Source organism: Channa argus, chromosome 2 (genome assembly GCF_033026475.1).
Source record: "Channa argus isolate prfri chromosome 2, Channa argus male v1.0, whole genome shotgun sequence".
Lineage (NCBI taxonomy): Eukaryota > Metazoa > Chordata > Actinopteri > Anabantiformes > Channidae > Channa > Channa argus.
This window is the reverse complement of record NC_090198.1, coordinates 23,731,185-23,754,606: the sequence shown is the minus strand read 5'-3', so window position 1 is coordinate 23,754,606 and position 23,422 is coordinate 23,731,185. Positions and strand designations below refer to the sequence as shown.

General features: G+C 39.0%; 1 protein-coding gene across 2 annotated transcripts in view; it reads right to left on the bottom strand.

Annotated features, from left to right (window-relative positions):
• Nucleotides 1–18,397, bottom strand: part of myo1ea (myosin IEa) — a 43,991-nt gene extending 25,594 nt beyond the window's left edge. For both annotated transcript variants that reach the window (XM_067485635.1, XM_067485642.1), the window contains exons 1-4: nt 18,144–18,397; nt 4,826–4,969; nt 3,738–3,827; nt 2,654–2,748 (exon numbers count right to left, since the gene is read on the bottom strand). In XM_067485635.1, the coding sequence (XP_067341736.1) occupies nt 2,654–2,748; nt 3,738–3,827; nt 4,826–4,969; nt 18,144–18,146 (332 nt within the window). In that variant the 5' untranslated portion in view covers nt 18,147–18,397. The remainder of the gene's footprint in view (nt 1–2,653; nt 2,749–3,737; nt 3,828–4,825; nt 4,970–18,143) is intronic.
• Between the last annotated feature and the right edge of the window lie 5,025 nt (nt 18,398–23,422).

Sequence of the window (23,422 nt, the reverse complement as noted above, 5' to 3'; positions counted from 1 at the left end):
TTTTGACTACAGTGGATTAAAATAAGAGATGAGTATGCGCAAGATATATTGTAAAATAACTTTGTACTTGCCTGCATGGAGTACTAGTATACAAGTACTGATCTTGATTTATAAATGGCAATCAATGTTTTGTAGCAGATGCGCTTATGTTGCTCTCAGCTGCCTCTATTATTGCTTTACCCATAAGCTAAAATACACAAGCAATCATCCCTTCAGCCTAAAATGATTTTCCCCATGCTCCTTGGAGAAAAGGTCAAGTCAAGTGTATTTACACAGAACATGCATAAACAATTTGCATTGACCACAGTGCTTTACACAGAGAAATTAAACTGAAGTACAGGAGTTAAAATAAGACAAACATTTGAAAATAGAGAAATAATGTTGGTAAATTAAATATTATGAGGACTGTAAAGCGGCTTTTTTTCTTTAAACAAAAAGAAAACAATAAGCCAAGAAGGTGTATGTGTTTCTATGCAACAGCTGTGAACTTTAAAGCTGCGAATCTTAACTGTGGGCCAAAAACTGAATGTGCAGCATCAGCTATCCCAAACCAGTCATGGCATCAAAGCCATCACCCAGGAGCCAAAGAAGGTCATCAAATTCTGACTCCAAAGACCAGAGAGAGACCACAGATAGCAGTATGTATATGACCAACTGTTATTAAATGAATAATATTTCATGTATTCACATAATCACAGCTAAGATAACCCCAGTCGCTGAGAGAAGATGCTGAGATGTGGTTTTAAGAATGTTAAGAGAATTTGAAGAGACCTAAAGAGACCACAACAATAGAATCCAACTTATTTTAATTATATTATCTTTTAATGATCTAAATCCAAACTAGATCTAAAGAGTAAAAGTATGGTGCTATGACTGCTTCACAAGGCAGGAATACAGCAGATGAATTTAGGCAGGTCCAATTAAATGCAGATGAAAATTTTAAAAATAAATGGAACATTCATTCCTTTGTATAATGCTGGGCACAATAGGTAACGCCCTATGACTACACCTGTATTTTCAGTCAGTCAAAGGCTCTTGGCAATCACACACTCACACTGTCCTTTTTAAAACTGGTCTAATTATAACAACACCCTGCTCTGTTGGCACATATGAAAAGAAAGCACAGCCAAAAGAGCCAGGATATGAGCTCATGGATTGTCATTAAAGAGAAAAGTGTAAAACCTGCTGTTTCTGTAGGATTAGACTTCAGGAGCTGTGGTTCAGATGACATGTTGCCTACAAGACTGAAATTTAAGCATGAGGTGAAACTGCTAACAAACAGAGATCGTGTATTCCTGGCAGGATATGGGTGTTATTTGTTCAAGGAGAAGATGTAAAACAACTGGTTTTCCAACAACAAATGTAATGGTTGAGCCTTTCAAAAATGTCATGAGCCTGATTTTATCTAATAGTTTATTGGGGAGTGCCAAGTTGATAAGGGCAGCAGCAACATACCTGCTGCTGTAAATGTGATACCCAGTGGGTTTCTAGGGATACCTCAGGTGCATGCCGCAGTGAGCACATGGAAAATTAACTATTAAATGCATGTTATGCCAATTGTTTTTTTTTTTTAATGATGATAGGGAAAGTCACAGTTTCCCAGTAAGAGTTGTCAAAACTGCCTCGCTGCTTCATCCTGATTTCCCTGTGTGGTTACTGCACTCATTTTCTTGTGTAAATGTGAAAAAGCGCTAACACAGGCCCGTGTTGGCGCCACTGCCTGCCCAGCAGTTCACTGCAACTCCGTCATAAAACCACGTCCATGCTTTTGTTTGCTGATTCAAACAATCACAAAATCCACCTCAGTGCCTTTATGTGGGAAACTGGACCAGCAACTGCTGGCTGTCCAAACAACAGGCAAAAGTGCTGAAGCCAGGGTCATTCTTCATGAGGTAAGCACTATAGAAAACCACGCTTCTCAGGTGACTGAACTGTAGGGTAAAGCCCCAGTCATGACAACAACTTTGTGGCTCAAATCATTCACAAAACAACGTCAAAGATGCCTGTAAAGCAACAATAATTCGCTAAATGTGAGGAGGGATTGGGCCAAGGAGGCCATGTAGGTGTTCTTCCTGTTTTGTTTTTTTTTAACCAGGAAGTTCTTCAAAAATAGCAACAATATGAGCTGCTTTGTTTCAACCTCACATCCTGAGTGAACAGAGGCCACGTCCAGCTGTGAACTCTGAATTGTTTCATTATTAGATATTTGGGCCTCTTTATCCTTTATTTGCATTTGGCTAAAAAATTCTGAGACTGATATGGAAAAAAAAGCGAAACAAACACGTCACACTCAGTCAGTCAGCTGTACCAAATGATGTGGTGAAACCAGTTGGGTCTGTTCTCCCGCTCCCCTGTGAACCAGTATCATGACCTGCAGTAACTGCAGCATTGTTACAACATCTCACAGGTCATTCTGTACAAACTAATATATCTAATCTTTGTCTCACTTTGTCTAATCCTGGAGATTTGGCACACAGATGGGTGAAAGTAACAAATAAAAACCATTATACTCACCTAGCCAATCAAAGTACTATTATATATACTGTGTGTTTAGCACAGTGTCACAAATTTTGCTATTGCATACTTACAACAACATGCAATTAGTTCATGATGTGTATAGAATGCAGATAATGGCATGTGACTCTAGTCTTACCTGATAATAACACACTGGTTCTCCCGGTCAATCATCATGTTTCGGTACATGTTATCTGCCAGAGCGTAAATGTGAGGAGGGTTCTCATACTGAGCCTGTGAGTTGACAGAAGAATTTGATTAAAATGAAATAGAAGTCAAAGAAGTTGTTAATATTGCAAAGCTTTAACAAAGAACACTTTAAAGGACATGACTATTCTACAACTTCCTTATTGTCATCAAATCTTATGAAATCCAACAATAAAGAGAAGCTGCTTTAGGAAGAGCTATTGTCCAAAAACACATCACTGCTTTACATAATCCTGCATTATTATAAATCCGGGCATTTCGTTTATTTTGCAACATCCTGCAGCTGTAAACCTGAACTAGATCATCAAAAGTCTGATAATCCATGGCTGAAAACAAAAGCACCCTTTACTACATTTGAGTCACATTTGCTAAAAACTACAGCTGGCAGAGGAAACCGAAATAGGGAAATTGGAAAGTGTTGAGAGATTACTTTTGGTCTTTTAATGTAACTTATTGATGGTATAAAATAATAATAATTTATATATTAACTCATTTTCACAGTGATGTCTGTACTGATGTCTGTACTGATCTGTAGATTATAGGACCTAAGTTACAAAATCTGTTTCCTTTCTAGCTGAGGAGCAAAGATGGCACATTCATGATTGTTTCAAAGAGTTCAGAGGTATTGTAGACTACGTAAATCTGAACCCAGCGCACTTATGTACAACTACAATGTGCCAAACAGTTAAATTTGGCCTTTGTGATGTTAAGCGATTTCACAGTCAGTCAGGATTTCAAAAGTAGCACACGGAGATAAGCTCACTCTGAGCAAGGTTGCCAAGAGAAGTCAGACTCATACAGGATGTTCTCTGAAGGTACTGCCAAGGCTTTGCAGTGGGTGCGTCAAATATCTGATAGCAACATGTCCACCAGCCTGCTAGAAAGTCACATCTGACCTATTTCATTTAAATGCTTTTGTCCTTCAGTTTGTTGCCATCTTAAAATCACTTCAGTGACACATTGTAAAATGAGTTTAGGAATCTTGTGTCTTTTAGAAAAGATGAAGTTATACTTACAGCACCCTGATACATCTCAATTTCTTTTTCCCCAAAGTATGGCATCTGCTTGAATGGGTTGACAGAGATAAGCACAGGGCCGATGTATGTCTGATCATATTAAGGACCATACAGTGAAGACATACCAGCAAACTAACTAATAACATACTGTGCATAAACATTCAAATTAAACAGGAAAGAAAGAAATGATGTCATCATGATGTCAACAGAGTGTGAAGCAGAGTCTAAAGAAAGAATCATGCCTACAAATGTCAGAATGGACCTGCCATGAAACACTGTGAGGTTTTATGCCCTGAAGCCAAAACGCTGCTCAAGGCAAATAAAGCTGCTATTGTGGGTGGCCTACAGTGACCCACAGCCTTGGCAGGGAGACCTCACAGTTACGTCTATTTATTGAGCCAAATCAAAGGCCTGACTCAGTGCTGTCGAACCTAAAACTGCTAGCATTTACTAAACTTCGTGATCCTGACCACTGCTGCAGCGTGGATGAAGTTTATGTAATGAGCTGCTTTGAGCACAGGCAGCATTGCTTTTCAAAGGGGTTATTCATTCATTCATCGACTCATTTCACATCATGAACAGCCTATATGTGAGCATCTATGTGTGTGTGTGTTTCAGTGTGTGTGTGTGGCCACAGCTGTACTTTAAAAACCTAAACCTACCATTTGTGCAATGAAAAGCTGTATAAAAATAAAAGCCTTCAGCAAGACTTTCAATCCCCATCTCAATTAAAAATTATGGCTACTCAAAACAACAAAGCACCAGTGCTTTGGCTAAAAAATAGACTAGATTTGTCAATTTTGCAAGCTACACCTCTTCACACCAGTTTGTTCACATTTGCACCAAAGTGAGACAAAACTAGGCTAAATCTGACTTTGGTGAAGAAGCAGAACTCAGGCCACTGAGTGGAGGTATGTTCAAAGAGGCCCTTTAACAACCCTGCTCACAGCAGCGTCTCAGGAGGAAGACGTCTCCTTTCAACCCTGACCTATTACTCCCTGCTGAATGACTATTGAGCTATTCTGGGAATAGACGGGATGAGACAGGACTGAGCTATTCCACACTGCCTTGCGACTTGCAAATGATACAAAGATGTAGTCATCCATGTATCTCTTCTTGAGGTTGTCAACGATGGCGTCCTCATTGATTTTGCTGAGCAGCACCATGTCATCCACTCCGCTGTGTTTGACATTGTGGCTCTGCCAGTGGTACCGGTAGTGCCCCCGGCTCCCCTGCAACAAAAAACAATGCACAATTGTTAGGTCACACAGAAAGACACAATGAGACGGCATGGATGTATTGAGAGTCTGACATTGGCAACTGTGGAGAAAAAATAAAGGGTAAGAATTTAGCTCATTTAGTGTTTGACTAGGGGAAAGCATCCAAATCAGAAAAAGGGGTGTTCTTACATCACTATCATTGTATTAATGTATGAATTATTGGATATAATTATTGCTGATAAATAGGATCTATAGATAATTGGACAAATGCCAAAATATGAAAATAATTCATATAAAATAATAATAATTCTGGAAATAATAGTGTCAAATCTTTGCTTGTTGAATTAAATAAAAAAGTTGAATCTCCTGGAAGGAGTTATTGTGTAGCCCAGACCTTCAGACCAGGTTTTATGTCAATAAACCTAACTTCACTTTTGAACCATTGCTGCCCACTGTCTGATTATGTTCAAGAAGAAGTTTTTAACTGCTGGAGATAAAAACGTTGCAGATTTGGCCTTTAAAACCTTTGACACAACAAAACACACAGATGCTGTGTTTTGTGAATGAACTGCACAATCAGATGTGGTGCGGTTTTATCACACAGTTAAAATAATAGGACAAAATGAAAAAAACATGTGTCATTAACACACCAGCAAAAAAAAGCTCAATATCTGCACATTTTCTCATTTTCTGATGAGCCATGTTTACTTTGACGGTCAGGTTCCCAGAAGTGCTTTGTGTTATTTGTCCAAGTGTTAAAGATGCTCTAACCAAAGTTGAATCCACATCCTAACAATCTGGTTTATCCCTACATTCCTGTTTTTTCGTTTAGCCGAGTGAGCCTCCAGAGAACTGAGGACATTCATCTTGCACTATGAGTCAGTGTTGACTGGCTACTGTGGATGAGGGTCAGAATGTGCTGCGAGTGAGTCTGTTTCTCCTGGACGGAGACTTACTCAAAGCCACTGAGAACATCCAGAACATTAGTCAACACACCAGTTAACTCTTGACTTCCTCCCTCTTTAGTGAGGAAGTGTGGGAAAAGGAAAGAGCAAGACCACCAAAAAAAAAAAACTAATTTAGTACAGTCAGATGACATGCAAGTTTAATAGGGGGTTTCATAGTTAAATAAATAGTAATCAGCTGTTTATTGTCTTTAGCAGCTGCTCTAGAGCTTTTAGTTATATCACATCCCACTTAGCTGCTGGATTACGTTCAAACTAAAGATTTTTTGCACAATAAGTTAACAATGACATGTCGCTGCAGTTACTGCTCAAAACCATTACTACAAATCCAAGATCCCATTCAAAGTCAAGATAAACAAGAAATCTACAAAGTAAAAATTTTAAAATTGAAATAGGAACATTTTCACTTTTATGAGAACTGGGCACAGTCTGTTTTCTGGAACATAAGAACAAAAGCTGCAGTATGTTTTCCCTGCAGCTATTTCCAAAAATGTCAAAAATGAACTAAAAACCTCAGTATTATTCTGGTTTGGATGCAGCATCAATGCAAATGCAAATGCATCCAACTTACTATATAAAAAACTTGTGAATTTCACATTGAAGGCTATAATCTTTAGTGGAAACAATCACTTTATAATAGCAGTGAATAAAAGCCAATAAATATAGCAAAGAGCAGAACTGTGCTAGCATCAAGGAGCAACAAAATAAACCACCACAGACTCCTTTTTATTAATGAACTCAGCTAACAAATGTTTAATATGCTCCAGGGTGACTTTATTCTTTACAACAGCAAAATTAAAACCATTTTACAGACTCTGTCATAGCATGGGAGATGGTGAAGAATTTTAACAGCTTTTCAGCCTAATTCAGGTGGTATTTTTCCTCAGTAGCAACCAGAAAGTTGTTGCTTGGTTAATTGTCCAGATCGCACCCATTAACGTGTTTTACAGCTTTTAGGTGCGGCAGAGAGAGAGAGAGAGAGAAAGAGAGAGAGAGAGAGAGAGAGAGAGAGAGAGAGATGCTGACTTCTCCCCTTTCTTACCAGCAATGACACGAGTGGTGATGTCACTGGGACAAAGATATCTGCCAGTGAAAGACAGGTGGAAATCTGAACATTTGGTAGGAGTTAATGAGACCAATTCATGTTGTGAAGGTACTGTATACACAGACACAAACTCACTTAGTGTTTTTGTGGACAATGAAAAGAGAAGAAAATCTGTCTCTATAAAACCCTGGGTTCATACAAAGACAGCTTCCCAAACAAAAACTAAAACTAAATTATATGCTCCAAAAATCCCATTCCTATCGCGCAAAAACAACAGATAACCTACTCTGCTTAGCAAGTGAAACTTATCTTTAGAAGAGATGGGCTCTGATGGGCTGCCCAGGGGGACTAACCCCCAGTAACATCCAGAAACAACCATCACACTGTATTTATTGATCAACACTTGCCATCCTCTTGTTGCCACCTACATATCAAAAGTTGTACTTTGTAAGACAAAATCTTTTCTTTGAAAGAAGACGTTAGGGAGAAGTGCTGGCCCAGCAACAAAGTGAAAACAATTGAACCCTCTGCTATGTCTGGAATGACTAGAGTGCAGATTCAAGGAGGGGGAGGTAATAAGCTGTATATGGAGGAGGTAAATGTCCAATATTCTGATAATCATTTATTTTTATCATCTGTTTTGACTTAGAACTTGTTTAATGAGGAAAGAGGACTAAGAAAATATTTGTACTCAAAGGGAGTAGCTGCACACATACACACAGAGAAACTATCTGATAGGTGCCCAAAACAACCACTCTCCTCTGATGCAGATGTTCTTACACAACACAACCGCTTACATATAAGGGGAATGGGACATGCATAAGTTATGCACAATTAACATGGCTAAAACAGTGCACGACACAGGAACTTGATGTAAATATCATTTAGTAGACACTTTTTAGCTGTCTGCTTAATCTTGACAGCAAACAGAATAATGAAATGAATTTATTTACATTCAAACAGACACATAAAATTAAAGTGATGCAACTGAAAAACAAATCAAACATTCTTTCATTTCAAACTTGTACACTTCCAATAAAGTCCATTTTACAACTATAAGGTGTAATGTTAACAAAATCCCTTCAGCTCAGATTGAAGGATGTCTGAGTTGCTGAATGCCTATGGCTGAAGAGTGAGAGTGAAAACACAGACACGCAAACACACATGGGACATCAGACACAACTGGAGTCTATTGTGGCCATAACAACACATCACCATGGAACCACACACTTCCCGCTGAACTTAGCAACAAAGACACAGTAATGAAAAGAGCATCTGGTGTCAATAAAACATGGTGATGAGAGGAATATTTGAAATCCTAACAAATATCATAACAACAGTTATTAATGGAACTATGAAAAAGATCTACGAAAGACAGACGTGTGTTCATTCACATAATTCAGAGCCAAACTATGAGACTATCGGACCAGACCTTTTTCCCAGAATTTAATACAAAGGAATTCTAACACCAATTCTAATCCATAAGCCCAGGCTTTCCCTTCATGCAAATACCATTACCATAAATGGAGAGTGCTGAGCAGTTCTGGCTCGGGGTACAGGAAATGGCTGTGTTTGATTCAGGATCATAAGCGGCACTTTCCCCCTCTTTTCTCCCTTCTGTGCCGCTCTCCCTTTTCCACACCAAGACCTGACACACAGTCCACCCTGTGTTACGACTACAATACTGCTCTGCCTTCTGAGGGCGAAATCTGGATGACAGCCATGAGAACCAATTCCTCCCCTTCTAAAATAAGAAACGACTAAAGCCATTAATGAGGATGGAGAAATTGCACAACTTCCATCTCTAAATGACATCTGATGAACAATATAAAAAGCGGATCTTTCCAAAATTGAACAATGGAGAGTTCAATTGTGTTACAAACAGGATAATTCTGTGGGTCGTCACCATAACGTTAGAAAGTACAGCTTTAATCAAGTGAAATACGAACACATACAAATGACATAGTTGAAGCCTTTGAAGCCTCAAGCTTAAGAGCAAACCATTCTCAGTGCTCCAAGACACACTTTCAGGTGCACTACAGGTGTATTACAGGACAACAGCCCAAATATTTTAGTGACGTGTCTTCAGCCAGGAACAGACTGCAGAAGTAGAGATAATGTTTGATAAGTAGTGATAATGTTTTTAGATCAGCTGTGCCACCATGTACCAGCTGACCTAAATTCTAAGGTCACTGCTGTAGCTTTAAATATGTACTACGTTTTTCTGTAGCTTGTGAAAAACGTTTATACTCTATTTTAGAGTATCTACAGGTCAAAGACAGCAAAATGCCCCATGGCACTGAATTAGTGGACAGCAGCAGTAATTCAGCTGTTTGATGAAAGAGCCAAGTATAAAGAACCAAGTAATTTAATTTGGTTGAACATGTGTCACAAATTAAAGCACAAATTAAGGATAATTGCAGTTGTGGAAGAGTTTCCAAAGAGATTCTCATTCTTCTTCTTGTTTTGTTTTGCTTTCGGCAAACAAAAGCTAGTAGGATTTATCTGTGCTCTAGCTTATTTTATAACTATTGTAATGGGATTTGCCAAGTACGAAGCATTTTTGAAACATTTCACTGCAGGTGTAATGTTCATTAGCATTTAGTAGACATGCAATGGTATTTGTCCGCCCAGCTTTTCTTGGGAAATGCATTGAAGTTTGAAGATCCTACAGTATATCAAAAAACAGTTAGTCCCAGATGCACCGTTATATCTGCACACATGACATTCTGACAAAAAGATATTAGTGTTGATGCAGAAAGCAGGCACTATACTAAGGTTTCAAAAAATACCAGTGGTTTTGCATGTTTTAGTACATTAAGCGCAACCAATACACAGCTGACAACAGTCAGCACGTCAATCCACAACAATCCACGTCCTAGCTCCCGGACGGCCACTGCTAGCAGCTTATTTCAGCAAAGTATGCAAAATCAACATGCAGACACTTGGAAACAAAGTTCACACCTGTCTGGTAAACTTTTTCTATAGCAAGACCCCAATTTCACCTGGTCCTTCTTGTGATATTATTTTTACACTTATTGTTTGGATTTACTTCTTTACCTATATGCTTAAACTGCACTAATTTTTCAAAAGTATAGTTAAGTGATAGTACAGACAACACGGCACAGTCTGTATTATGGCACAGCTATTATTAGCAGTAAGCCATCTGAAATATATCAAATATACGCTAAATTGTGCTACAACACTGAGTCATTCTTTTTCTTATAATATGAACTACTGAAAGAGCAATGATTGCTACCAACACTGTCCACTACTAAACTTTGCCAAAATAAGTTAGGGAACAGCTCCAAAACACACAGAGGCCAGTAAAACGTAGGTTGATTTTGACAGATTGTTTTGCCCTACTCTAAATCGAATCCAAACCATATTTGGTTTGATCTTAACTAAACAGAGCTTAAGGAAATAACTGTAAAAAGCATTTCCACCTGGTCTCTGCTGCTTTCATTCGCAGTTTGTCCAAGATCGCTCACTGTGTGTCATCGTGCCAGATGCAAAAAAACTGCTGACCAAGATAGTTGGCTTAGTAGCCAAGGTAGTGGGGGAAAATAAACAATGATGAGAAACAGAGAAGTGGATAAGCAGAAGTTGTGTGTGTCTGTATGTGTGTGTGTGTGTGTGTGTGTGTGTGTGTTGTGTCAGAGGAGTGATGACCTGCAGTGTGAGTCCGAATGTCTCAGGGATGGGATGCTCATTAAAGGTACACTGAGCCCTGTCTACACACACACACACACACACACACACACACACACACACACACACACACACACACACACACACACCTCTGAAGTGAAGACTACAGATGCTGAAATTTGATTAAAGAGTAAATGCACACCAAATTACACAGAGCTGTAAATTGTTACTGCACTGCTCACTCCAAGCTGGGAGGAAATTTGAAACTGTAGATTTACTTACAAAAAATGGGATTTTGTCATATACTCCTCCAGGTTAACTCCTGGTCCTTAAGTTTTTTAAAGATGAAGACAAACTCTTCTCTGCTCTGCACAGCCTTCCCTCTCCACTTTCCAGTGGAGTTTTGCTTCACTTGTTATGCTGCTCCATGCTCGGCACAGCCCGTCAGGTAAATTACAATGAATAAAAAAAGCTAATAGCCTTATAGAAGTGCAGAGGAGAGTATCTCTGCACTGTTACCAGTGGTGTTCAGTGAGTCTCTGTGACAGGTGGTTTTCACTACACCTCTTCACATTAAGAGTTGTGGGACACATTTCTATCGAACAAACGCAGCTGCAAGAAAAAGCAATGGAACTGTTTGGCATGTCCTGGTTATCTGCATTATTTAGTCATCTTAACTTCATTACCAATCAGATATCAACAAACGCAGTATTTCTAAGCTGATAAAACACAAACAGTGATAATCTTTTATTTCTTTATTGAAGGGTTAGGGTAATAATTAAGTTATATTGAATATTAACTATTTTACTGTAAATGATCAACAACGACATATACAGTCAGCGAGATAGCAGTGAACAGAGGTCAAAAGATCACTTTGCATCTTAGCACTTTATAACTTGCATGTAACTGGGACACGTGTCACTATAAATAATGCAACCAGCAAGCCTTGCTCTGTGTTTCCATGTCTAGGCTCCTCATGTTGTTATGGATCTTAGCTGCCCAAAGTCACATGCAATGGAAAAATGAAAAAAAAAGTATTATTTTGCTAGAATTTGGTAACATGAGTACTGACTGGTTGTGATGATGCTGTAATGCTCTGTCTGCAGGGCAGGGCTGAGCACTGTCCCTCCCAAAAATACTGGAGGACTTTTAACACATCTCTGGCTGAACTATACAAAGCTTCAACTTTACAGCGGCAGCACTTTTGTTAATCAGAATAAAGTAAAATTATGGAAACTTGAGTGTTGCTATTTTTAAACATCTCAAATTGACTATTAAATGCATGCAAACAGCAATACAGCTGCTAATAAAACTTAATATCAAAGGCAATGTGGTTTAGGGTGTTGTGGCTGTAAGCCTAGACCAAGAGAAGTAACACATAGTACTGTATTTTCTTTTTAAGACAGCTTTGAAACATAAACACAACATCTGCAGTGGAAAGTCATGCATATCCATGCCATGTGCTATGACAGGGCTGTAGTCTCAAGTTGCAGTCAATGAAATCCAAACCAGCATCTTTCCTAGTGGCAAATGAATAGATGCAAATACATGTTTGACAAACTGTGGACCCTTCTAATCTAAAACTGGAAAGGGAGGAGAAGCATGACAGAGAGAATTATGTTTACCATGAAACAGTAGGTGGTTGGATAAAATGTCACCAAACGTTGCTGGTTTTTCTATGCTTCATGCAACACATTGATTTTTTTAAAAGCAACCATTGCTCCTTACCAGTTAAAGCTCTTAAGTCGATCACCCTGCTCCTTTTTTACTGCATAATAATATAAAGTTGAATATAAATAAAGTTGAATCAACAATGGCTCCAACAAAGGTTAAGGTCACTGTGACCTAAACTCCCTCCATTCCATTCTTGTGAGCGTTCAAATTTGGCACAAGCGTCCATTTGGGGTCTTGGATGAGCTGATTAGATTTTTGGCAGCCAAAGGTCAAGGTCGCTGTGACCTCCCATTCCTCTGTTCAATTCACAGAAAGGAACTTAAAATTTACCGCATGTCCACCAGGACTCAGGGATGAACTGATTAGATTCTGTGGTCAAAGGTCAGAGATCAAGATCACTGTGACCTCATTTTCATCCTATTTTTGTCAAGTCAGGAAGGGCATCAGGCGTAAAAACTGTGCCAAATCAACATGAGGAAAATGATCCACCGTGGCGACCCTGAACTCACAGGATAAGCCGAAAGAACTTGTCAATACTATATGTCAGATACACCCAGAGGTAATTTTATTACCTTTGGCACAAACCCACAATTGGACATTTGCATAAACTGAATGGAGGAGCAGTCTTGCATCACGCCAAGAAGGTTCAAGGTTCAATCCCCGGACTAGACAGGGCCTTTCTGTGTGGTGTTTGCATGTTCTCCCCGTGTTTGCGTAGATTACCTCCAGGAGCTCCGGTTTTCCCTACTGCTAAAAACATGTGTGTTAGGTACCAGGTCAGATTGGCCCATAGTCTTATAGCTGTAGTCAATTTTGTTGTAATCCTTGTATGTAAAATGACAAATAAAGCACTTTACCTTACCTTACATACTATACTGTTGTTAATATTTTTTACTCTCAAAAGACTGTGACAACAAGTGTATTAGTGTTTTCTACTTCTGTGCATTGGCTGGAAGGGTGTGTTTCATGCATATGATAAATGTGAGTTTAATAACACTGGCATTATCCAGTCGACCACAGTAGCTAAAGCAATGACTCAGCTGTTCAATTTAAGCACTCAAAACCCAGAAAGGCACCAGGCTGCTTCCCAGCATGTGGTGAGCAGAGCCTGCACTAATTGATAATGCATTCTGTAATTCATGTAATTAAAAAACAGTGCTATATGTATTCAAACGAGCGGAATTGTGTGTTTACGGATATGTTCGTACTGAAGGCTGCTTCCATAAGCTTAATTTCAGCAATTTATTTGTCACTCATGACTAATATTGTAGTTAAGTCTTCATACATGGGTCTAAGAAAAGTTAAGGCAAAGTCACATCTATCACCACTATCTGAGCAGATAGACATACTGTACATATTGTATTATATACGATGGTGGAACGAGCTACCAAACGCTGCACGCTCAGCTGATTCTCTCCCAATATTCAAAAAACTGCTGAAAACTGAACTCTTCCACATCTTCCTATGCACTTAAATCTTTAAAAAAATAAAAATAAAAAACATTTCTGCTCTCTTACACTTGTATCTCGTGAACTGTGAACACTTTTCTGATAGGACTTTGCTTTGATGTTTTCTCCTTGACTTAGATTTTTGCTTGCCTTGTACCTCACTTGTAAGTCGCTTTGGATAAAAGCGTCTGCTAAATGACTAAATGTAAATGTAAATGTAAATATACAGGTACTGATAATATACAGAAAATGTTACTGAAAACATTATTTCTCTCTGTGACTTTTAAACAGTAAACAATTGATTAAAAGTGGATTTAAGTTACACATATTTCACTGTCTACAGAAACGTCAATCTAACCTCTTCATCAAAGGTCATAAGAAAAGTGATAATCCCACAATCTCTTTCGCCTTTTGTTTTCACATTTCAACCACAGGCAGATTTAATCACATCTTTAGAAAAAGAATCTGGTAAATGTGCTTTTACAGTCACGTTGTATTGCACATACTACTGTAACTTGACTTTTAAAAGCCAAATGGTTCAAGAATACATTTTTTATTTTAGTTTGGAAAGGTTTATTTATTTCACTGTGACCCTATTTATTCTAGTAAGTCTGAAGTAACCCATTCCAACAGGAAAAGCCAAGGCCAGCATAGATTATGTCCAAGCCAGTATTTGTTTTGGTCTGTTAGTAATATTATATTCATAAAAACTGATACCATGACAACTTTACTCATACTGATAACTTTGCTACTGAAAATGAGATGGAGAAGGCTGCTAGCTGATAAATATGATATGACTACATTGGATACATTGCAAACCTACTGTTATCCTCAAGTTTAAGATGATGTTTCATGATGATGTGCCAAATCAACATGGGGACAATGATCCACTGCGGCAACCCTGAACTCACGGGATAAGCCGAAAAGACTAAATAAATAAAAGTTAAATAAAACACTCCAGTCTATGTGAGAAATGCAATGACTAAGCCCTACCATGGGGCCAGTGCCAGAAAAGACAACTCATTCAAACTAGCTAATTTTGAATTTGTTTCCAGTAAGTTAGTTCACGTCATTCAAGACAAATACAACAGCTGACATGCTTTTAATATGATTCTGATTCATTACTTGTTCCACCTTTTTCTTGATCACTGTCTACCACCATATGAGTTTTCCACATGGTCTGCGCCACAAATATCCATGTCAAAATTGTTGAACTCAAGTTCATTTCAGAAAACTAACAGCTGTAAATGAACACAAAAAAAGTCTCAGTATGAGAATCCTTTCTGCAAGTGCAACATAGATTGAATTCCCTTTGCCACAACAGTGAGGAAGCAAGGTTAAACACAACATCAACATAAAAGGTCAAAGCTACTACAACTGACTACTACAGATCTTCAATGGACAAAGTGAGAAGCTGTCCAATGACAAAGGGAGCAGAAAACTGGTGCACAGCTGCAATATTCTGACCTTGTTCCCTGTCAACAATGAGGGAAGTCATATATGCAAATAAACGGCTATGACAGGACACGAATTGGTTCATTATTGAAGAACAAGGAACATAAACTAAACAAACATTAATATACCCTGCATGGATCAGAACATCGAGCATTATGTTGACAGAAAAACAGCATTTATACAAAAACAAAGCCTTATTGGTTGTTTAAAGTAACAGAGAAGTGGTCTGAGTGAGGTAAGACTTTGTTTTGGAGACAATGATGTTCAGTACAGACATTGAGTTCCCAAGGAAAGTTCAGCAACTGTTAATTCAGCTGAAATGCAGAGTTCACTCCTACAACTACAAACTCAGAAATATTAGTATCACACTTAGGCTCATGTGTAAGTTTATTTAAAACCTATGTTACTTCCCAAAAATATTATATATACAAAACAGTGTAATTATTGTCTAGACACCAACAAGAGCAGATTATCTCATACAAAAGCCTGTTTGGCTGCTTCATGGATGATCTCTGGTGATCAGAGGCAAACCATGCTGCTCTTGGCCAGAGGAGTAGTAGCACACACTACCCAGGGGACACAGTCAACAAACTGAATCACAGGGAGACAAGAACATCAGGTGCTCCTGAAGTTATCACTTCCAAGGGTCAGAAAATGTTTCACAATCTGAGACCACCGGAGGCCTTCACGTCATCACCGAAGAACTTGGCGATAAAGCATGAACAGAAAAATATGCGGCAGTTGTAAGTGACAAAAATCACTGAGAAATCAAGGTCCTTTTTCCTTTTGGATAAAACAAACTGAAATAGAAAGGTGTCAACCAACCAAGGTGTCTTTTGTCTGTATTTATTAGAGGTAACTTCTACTGTACAGTACTGTAAATAGTGTAGTGTAATAATGTAGTAATATTGTGCTTTAGTATATTAAAATATGGTGTAATGTTCAAACCTTCAATGTAAAGAAAGAAGGATGACTGGTGTGATTGGAGTTATTTAAGAATATCAAGTAAGGAGGAAGTTATTCCATGTGCATGCGGCCTCCCTCTCTAACAATGGGCTCCTATGCAACAAAATTTTAAAACAGAAGAATTTGTACCAAATTTGCTTGCAATAAATGTAAACAATTACAATTCACATACTTATTGAAAAAAACAAAACAGTTTTGACTGAAATCTAGACTGGTGCAAAGTGAAAGCCCAAAAACTCCATAACAGTTCACAACTTGTAATTACAATGGGCAATTTATATTCTTCTCCTTTCCAAAAAGATTTACAAGTGCAACAGTAGAATAAGTCAACACTGATGAAGCCTGTCATTACAAACAGCAGAGCAGTGAAAACACAGTTGCAGCTTTGTAAGAAAGACGTATGGAACTGATCAGGAGAAGTGTGTGAGTGTAGTGAACCACAGTGACAAGCCTAACGAGTTCCCCAGGTCCTCGGAATGGGTGTTCTTCCTGTTTTCAGAGCAAGGACTGGAATTCCTGAGCAAATCTCTACAGCAGTGATGGGTTTGAAAATGGAGCGCCGGCTATGAAATAAAGAGAGAGGGGGTTGCTCAGTACGCACCTCCCTGTAGGAGAAACTAATGCAAACCATCTGCTGTCATGCCGACTTGCTGTTCAGCATCTGGCAGAGAAGGAACCAGTGAGTGAAGCTGGTGTCTGCCAGCCCAGACAGTTAGGATGATAATCATACTATTTTCTAAGTGAGTGTAAGCGGTTAAACTTACACAAAAGCTGAATAAACGTAGAGATATTGCAGGAATTTCACATTATTTTGTGTCATGTCTCCATTGTGAGAACTCTATTATGCTGACTGCATCTTGTGCAACCTTTGTCCTTTCGTTCTTCTCTGGGCAACCTGACCTACAGGTTTAATACAACAGTCTAGATGGCTGAATGCTCACAGGCTACCTGTTTTAAAAAGACACTGTGTGTGTATGTCAACAATGCAACAGGTTTAATGCCACCGTAATATGCCGTCAACTTTTAGGTCTTTTTATATCCTGGTGCTAAATTTGAAATCAAAACAAATGAACATTTTCTGTTTCAGGCAAATTCCAAAACCTTTAATTCAAATTAATGTCTCCAATAACAAGGACCCGCAACCAAGCCGACAAGCAGGAATGAAAATGCATCACAGCTGAATTATAGTGTTCACTACCCAAAGTGGGAATTCTTCCAGAGAAGACAGTGACTTGAGGAAATGTTGGTAAAACACCATGAAGGGACCACACGATGTCCTTCAAAAGCTAGCTCTAGGCGTGCCTGCAGCAGGAATGGCATTTGGTAACCAGGAAAAACCTGTCTCTATGTAACACAGACACGCAACAAAGCTGCACACCTACAGTACACACACTCCTGGCACATGCTCATTGGCTGCCTCTTATCCTAAGAACAACCAGTTGTTGTTGTTTTTTTTTTCTTTTAAGAAATGGCTCCGGGCTACTTATAATGTTTTCAATAGCTCCTACATCTCTCTTGGGGTCAGTCAGACAAGTAAATTCCGGCAGGTGTGGGTCACTACTACTACTACTAAATGTATCAATGGTATAAAAAGTCTGAGTCGGAACAATAACAAGGATGAAGACAGACACCTGTTCCTACCTGTGGTTAATATGGGGGAAGAAACTAATTCATAATTAATACATTTATAAACCGTATCACACTTTCAGTACTAGGGCAACAAGCCACCAGCCAAGTTAACAGTGAGGAAACGCAGGAGAGTTTTTAAACGGAATTTTTATACGGAGGTGAGTTTTTTAAAAAAGCGTGTTTAAAAAAAGTGCGTAAAGATTTCAAACACCGGGCTATTTGAAACCCATGCTTGTTATATGTCACTCACTAGAGGAAATAGGGATGCGTTCATTGTCGGTGACACATTTGCCCTTTTACAGCCGCTGAGTTAAGCACGGACTAAAGTCTCAGCCACTGTAAACATCACTCACCATCCTTAGACACAGCAGTCGCAGCCTTCTCTCTCCCAATCCCCGCGAACCAGCCTTTGTCCGAACCTCAGAGAAGTTTAAACTTAAATTCAAAAGCTCTGGTTGTTAAAGTTAACACCAGAGGACCAAATCCAAGTTTGCAGAAGATATTCCTGATAAAGTCCGGACAGCGTGTGGAAGCGGCTCCTCAGCGGTGTCCTCGGTCCATCGTGTATTCAGACCTAAGACCTGTACTGACAGCCGCGGAGAACTGCTCTCACGGCGGGCTGGGTGGTAACTTCCAGAGGGGGCAGTGCCCGCAGAAATCGCCTCTATAATTGGATACGGGAAGCTGAACTAGATGGACCAATCATAGGGTGCTGAGCGCGGAGGTTGCTTAAATATTCATTAGGTACTAGGAGTTGGGCATGCGCAGTTTAAAAACTTCTATCACTAATTCTAAAGTGGACAAAAAACACTTCAGCCTCATGACAGTGAACTCTCTTTTCACTCCAGCACATCTTAAAACACAATACATACTATACTGGGTTACATGTAGAATTTATGCATTTAGAATTTTACAAAAATGTGAGCATTAAAATCTACATGTACCAAAAGTGAAATTTCTCATCCTGCATTTTGATTTCTAATTACTGATGTTCTCAACTTTACATCACTGTAATGTTGCAGCTTGTAAAAGTTAAGCAAATTTTATAAAATACACTAGATAGCTAATATTAATATTAGGACAAACACCAAACTAGGACAGGAGATATACTCAACAAGTAAGGGCTGTTTGAAATGTAATTGTTGGTTTCAGAGGTAGCTGAGTTTCTGTCATTTCTCTTGAGTCTGCTGATTTAATCTGTTTTTAATAGAGTTAAAAACTGTAGGTGGAAAGTTTTGCTGTTCTGGTGAAGTGGATATTTGGTCTGTTATTGGTGGTAGGTTCAGCTTAATAATCACCGATTAGTTTGGTTTCAACGAGGGGGCAGTTTTTTAAGTGAAATGAACATCGGAACGAACATTTAAGGTATCCAGGCGGGAGTATGTTTCTCACTCTCATAGCCTCTCTACCGGTGTGCCACAGGGTTCAGTTCTTGGTCCTCTTCTTTTTTCTGTCTATACAACATCCCTTGGTTCTATCATCTACTCACATGGCCTTTCTTATCTTTGCATCTTCCTATGCACTTAAATCTATTTATAACAAAACAAAACAAATCCCTTTCTGCTCTTTCTTGCACTTGCATCTCGTGAAATGTAAACACTTTTCTGATAGGACTTTGCTTTGATGTTTTTCTCCTTGACTTAGATTTTTCTTGCCTTGTACCTCAAGTGTAAGTCTCTTTGGATAAAGCATCTGCTAAATGACTAAATGTAAAATCTATAACCTATAACAATACATCATCGATTTGTTCATCATATTTTCTTTTATTTACCCGAAACTACAACAATGTAATTAGTTTAGAAAATAATCAAATCCGTGTAAGTGGAGTAAATATTACCTACAATTATTCCCTTTAATTGTAGTGGGATACAAGTGTAAGCCAGCAAAAAAATTACACACTTAAGTAAAAGTGGCTCAAACTTAAGTACAAATGACTCAAGCTGTGCTTATCAGCTGTGCTTGAATTAGAGGATACACTTTTCTCCACGGTATACCAGCCAAGAGTATGTTTTTACTGTCATAGCATGCCTTTTCTCTTCCATGGTTGTGAATGCCATATATGCTCTTCCATTTACTGAATATCTCATTAGTGACATCATTTGGCTTTGATAGTTTGCCTTTCATGGTTGCCTTTGTAGTGTACCTTTTACACTTGTTGACCTGTGGTCAAGGAAATGATGCAATGGTAAGGGTTTGTTAAAGAGAGATGCTACTTCAGCTACTGAAGGGAGCAGACGTGACACGGTAGCTGGAGCAGAGGAACTGACTACAAGAAAAGAGAGTTCGGCTCAGCTACTGAAGGGAGCAGACATGACACACTAACTGGTGCAGAGGAATTGACTACAGGGAGGTGTGGACTGCAACAAGGTAGAAGAAAAAGGTTCTGTGTGCAGCTGTAGAGGCACACGGTTCCTTAGAGAGTTCTGTGAGTTCAGACATACTTTGAGAAACTTGTTTGATGAAACTGCTAGTGAACGTGCTTGTGAGATTACTGTGCTTAAAGTTGTATCTACAATTGATCTGTCATCTATCAGCTAAGTTGAGAAGCAAGTACAATAAATGTTCAATGTTTGTCTAACAACGATCTTCTTCTGATGGACAGAAGAAAGACCAAGTTGGAGCAGCTGTTCAGACAAAAGAGCAAGCTCAGATGTATGCTTGATGTTTATGCTCAATCTCCTCAAATGTTCAATGTTTGTCTAACAACGATCTTCTTCTGATGGACAGAAGAAAGACCAAGTTGGAGCAGCTGTTCAGACAAAAGAGCAAGCTCAGCTGTCTCATGGAAGAGGGCTGCTACAAGGTGGTGGAAACCAAGCTGTTCCCAGAGTTCAACCAACTGTTTGGAGAGTTTTGTAGCATAAATACCTCACTCAAAGAAACATTCCATGAGCTTGGGCTCGTACAAGTAATTAAAAGGTCGAACTAGAAAGAGCCAATCGATTGGTAAGGGCAGAAGCATTAAGGCAAAGACATGCCCTAGAGCAGTGAGAAGCTAAGCTTAGGACAGAATTCGAGCAAGAAGAAGCTAAGCTTAGAGTAGAAAGGGAGCTGGAAGAGGCTAAGATTAGAGTAGAGAAAGAAGAATTGGAAATTAACGCCCCTCTTGCAGCTGCTAACGCAAAAAGCCAGATCTTGAAAAAACACGCAGGCCTCATTGCGTCGTGTGGTCTGAATGTTAGCAATTAATTCAATCTTAGTCAGGCACAGACGACGTACGCTGGTGAGGAAGTACCCGTTGTCGTTGATGCAGCCGTACAGTGTGAAGACGCAAGAGATCAAGTTGATAAGGGGGGGTTTGGGTGCTAATTACAGTAGGAGTGTAAATTCTGAGGTTCGCCGCTGTGATCCTCAATTAAAGGTTGTTAGCCAGCTTCAGGAATCAAAGGGTCGACATGTATTGTTTAAGGATGCTCAGTGTCAAAACGACCTTACTGAAGTTCCGAATAAAAACCAAAGGGGTTTATGCTCAATCTCCTCAAATGATTCCTACGTTTAGTGGAGATCCTTTAGACCATGGTATCAAAGCATTTGAACATGTGGTGGAGAATACAGTGGAGGATGACAGTGATCGACCCTACCTGTTGGAGCGGAACACAATTGGGAAACCTAAGAGATGGTGTGAAGTTGCTTCCATATGGAACCAAGCTAAGGATATCAAAAGGCCAGGCGGCTTTTAAAGGAGCATTTTGGCAATGATTATAAGATATTTGTGGCTTACATGAAAGTAAGCCATTGTTTGCCTTAAATTGGCAAACAATTAGGGCTGAAGATGGTGAAGCACTCCATTCGTTTGCTCTTTTCATACCAAGTTGTGTAAACGCAATGGCAGTTTTGAAAAATATGGAAGAGCTTAATACTACAAGCAACATACGGGCGATTGTTTCCAAGCTTCCATATAAGTTGAGACTGTGGTAAAGACTAATCTCCTACGGGGTGTTAAGTGCTGGTAACCTCTGGCACCAGAAGAAAGAAGAAAGAACACCATAGAAGAATAGTCATGATGTTGGTGTGTTGTATGATTTGTTTTGTGTTTGTGCAGTAATTTAGTAATTGTTTCCAACATTAAATCTTTCTAATATTGGAGCACATTTAGGCCCGGTATGTATGAGCCAATCAAGGGTCCACAGTTTAGTTATTTGTTTTATGTAAAATGTGTCTGTGTGTAATGTAGAAGTTTTATGTAATGTGTGTTTGTGATGTGTCTGTGTACTGATTATGTCATTAGTGACATCATATGGCTTTGATAGTTTGCCTTTGTAGTTTACCTTTTACACTTGTTGACCACTGGTCACACAGTTCCTTACAGAGTTCTGTGAGTTGAAACATACTTTGAGAAACTTGTTTGATGAAATTGCTAGTGAACGTGCTTGTGAGATCACTGTGCTTAAAATTGTTTGTACAATTGATCTGTCATTGGCTAAGATGAGAAGCAAGTACAATAAATGTTCAATGTTTGTCTAACAACGATCTCCGGAGTGAAGTATGTGCTGAAGCATCAGGAGCATCAGATTCGAGTAAGATCACCTCTACAATTATAATAATATATGTATCAAAACAAAAACAGGTAGTCCTCAATTTTTATTCAGTAAGTCAGTTCCACTCCCTTGGACCAATAAAGCTGCAACTCAGAGGCCCTGTAGAAAATCTATTTTAAAGGGTGGTTGTTATATCCAGTTCCCCAACCAGACTGAGCCTCGCAGTGAGGCAATATTGGGCAGCAAGGCGACCCTGTGGGTGTAACCTGGCTGACAGGCTTCTTCTCTATCCTCTATGCACTCAACACGAATAGGTATAATAAATGTGTGTGTGTGTGTGGTCATGATAGGCAACAGACACTTTAAATCAAGTATCTATATGCCACAAGTGCCACTAACCACTAGAGAGAGATTTTTTTAATGTATAACTAAAAGGAAAAGTGTGATTTATAGACATTTGGTGATGTGTTTGTTAAAATGTTTTGTCACCATCCTGTGGAAATTGTTATTCAAGCCACACAGTAAAGAACCTTGCCAATTTGACCAGAACATTGAGCATATTTACCTGACTTTGGCAGTTTTCAAAGGTCATAGTATGAGAATACCTTTCAGGAATTTCTGTTTATCAGCAACACATTGGCTTGATTTTAACATTAATTTCCATCTACTGTGATGTGTAAAGGTAGTTAACATGTAATTCCAGCAGACAAAATCACATAAAACCATTTTACATCTGTGCATCTACAATATGATGTACTCAAATTCAGATGCATAAAGTATTTATGACACTTAAGTTCTGAGCCATCAGGAATGCATTTCAGAGTTTAAGTTGATATTCACCAGCAAGCAGGGAGTCCTAAAAGGGAGTGCATTAATGCAGACGAGTCAACATTTCAGGTTTCTCTGTTGTCTCTGGGCAATATTAACCTCATCCATTCAGAACAATAATTTCATTGCCCATCTGTCCACCATACAACCTCCATACCTCACCTGACCCTGCAGGCACACCTGTTACTAATTACCTACTCAGGCCCCAAATGGCAGCCACCTTCTCTTCTGTCAGCTCATCTGATTGCCTTCAAGTTGCCAAGTAAGAGCCTGGTTTTAAACATGAGTACTAGTCTCTTTTTCCCTTTAACTCCTGATGCTGTGTA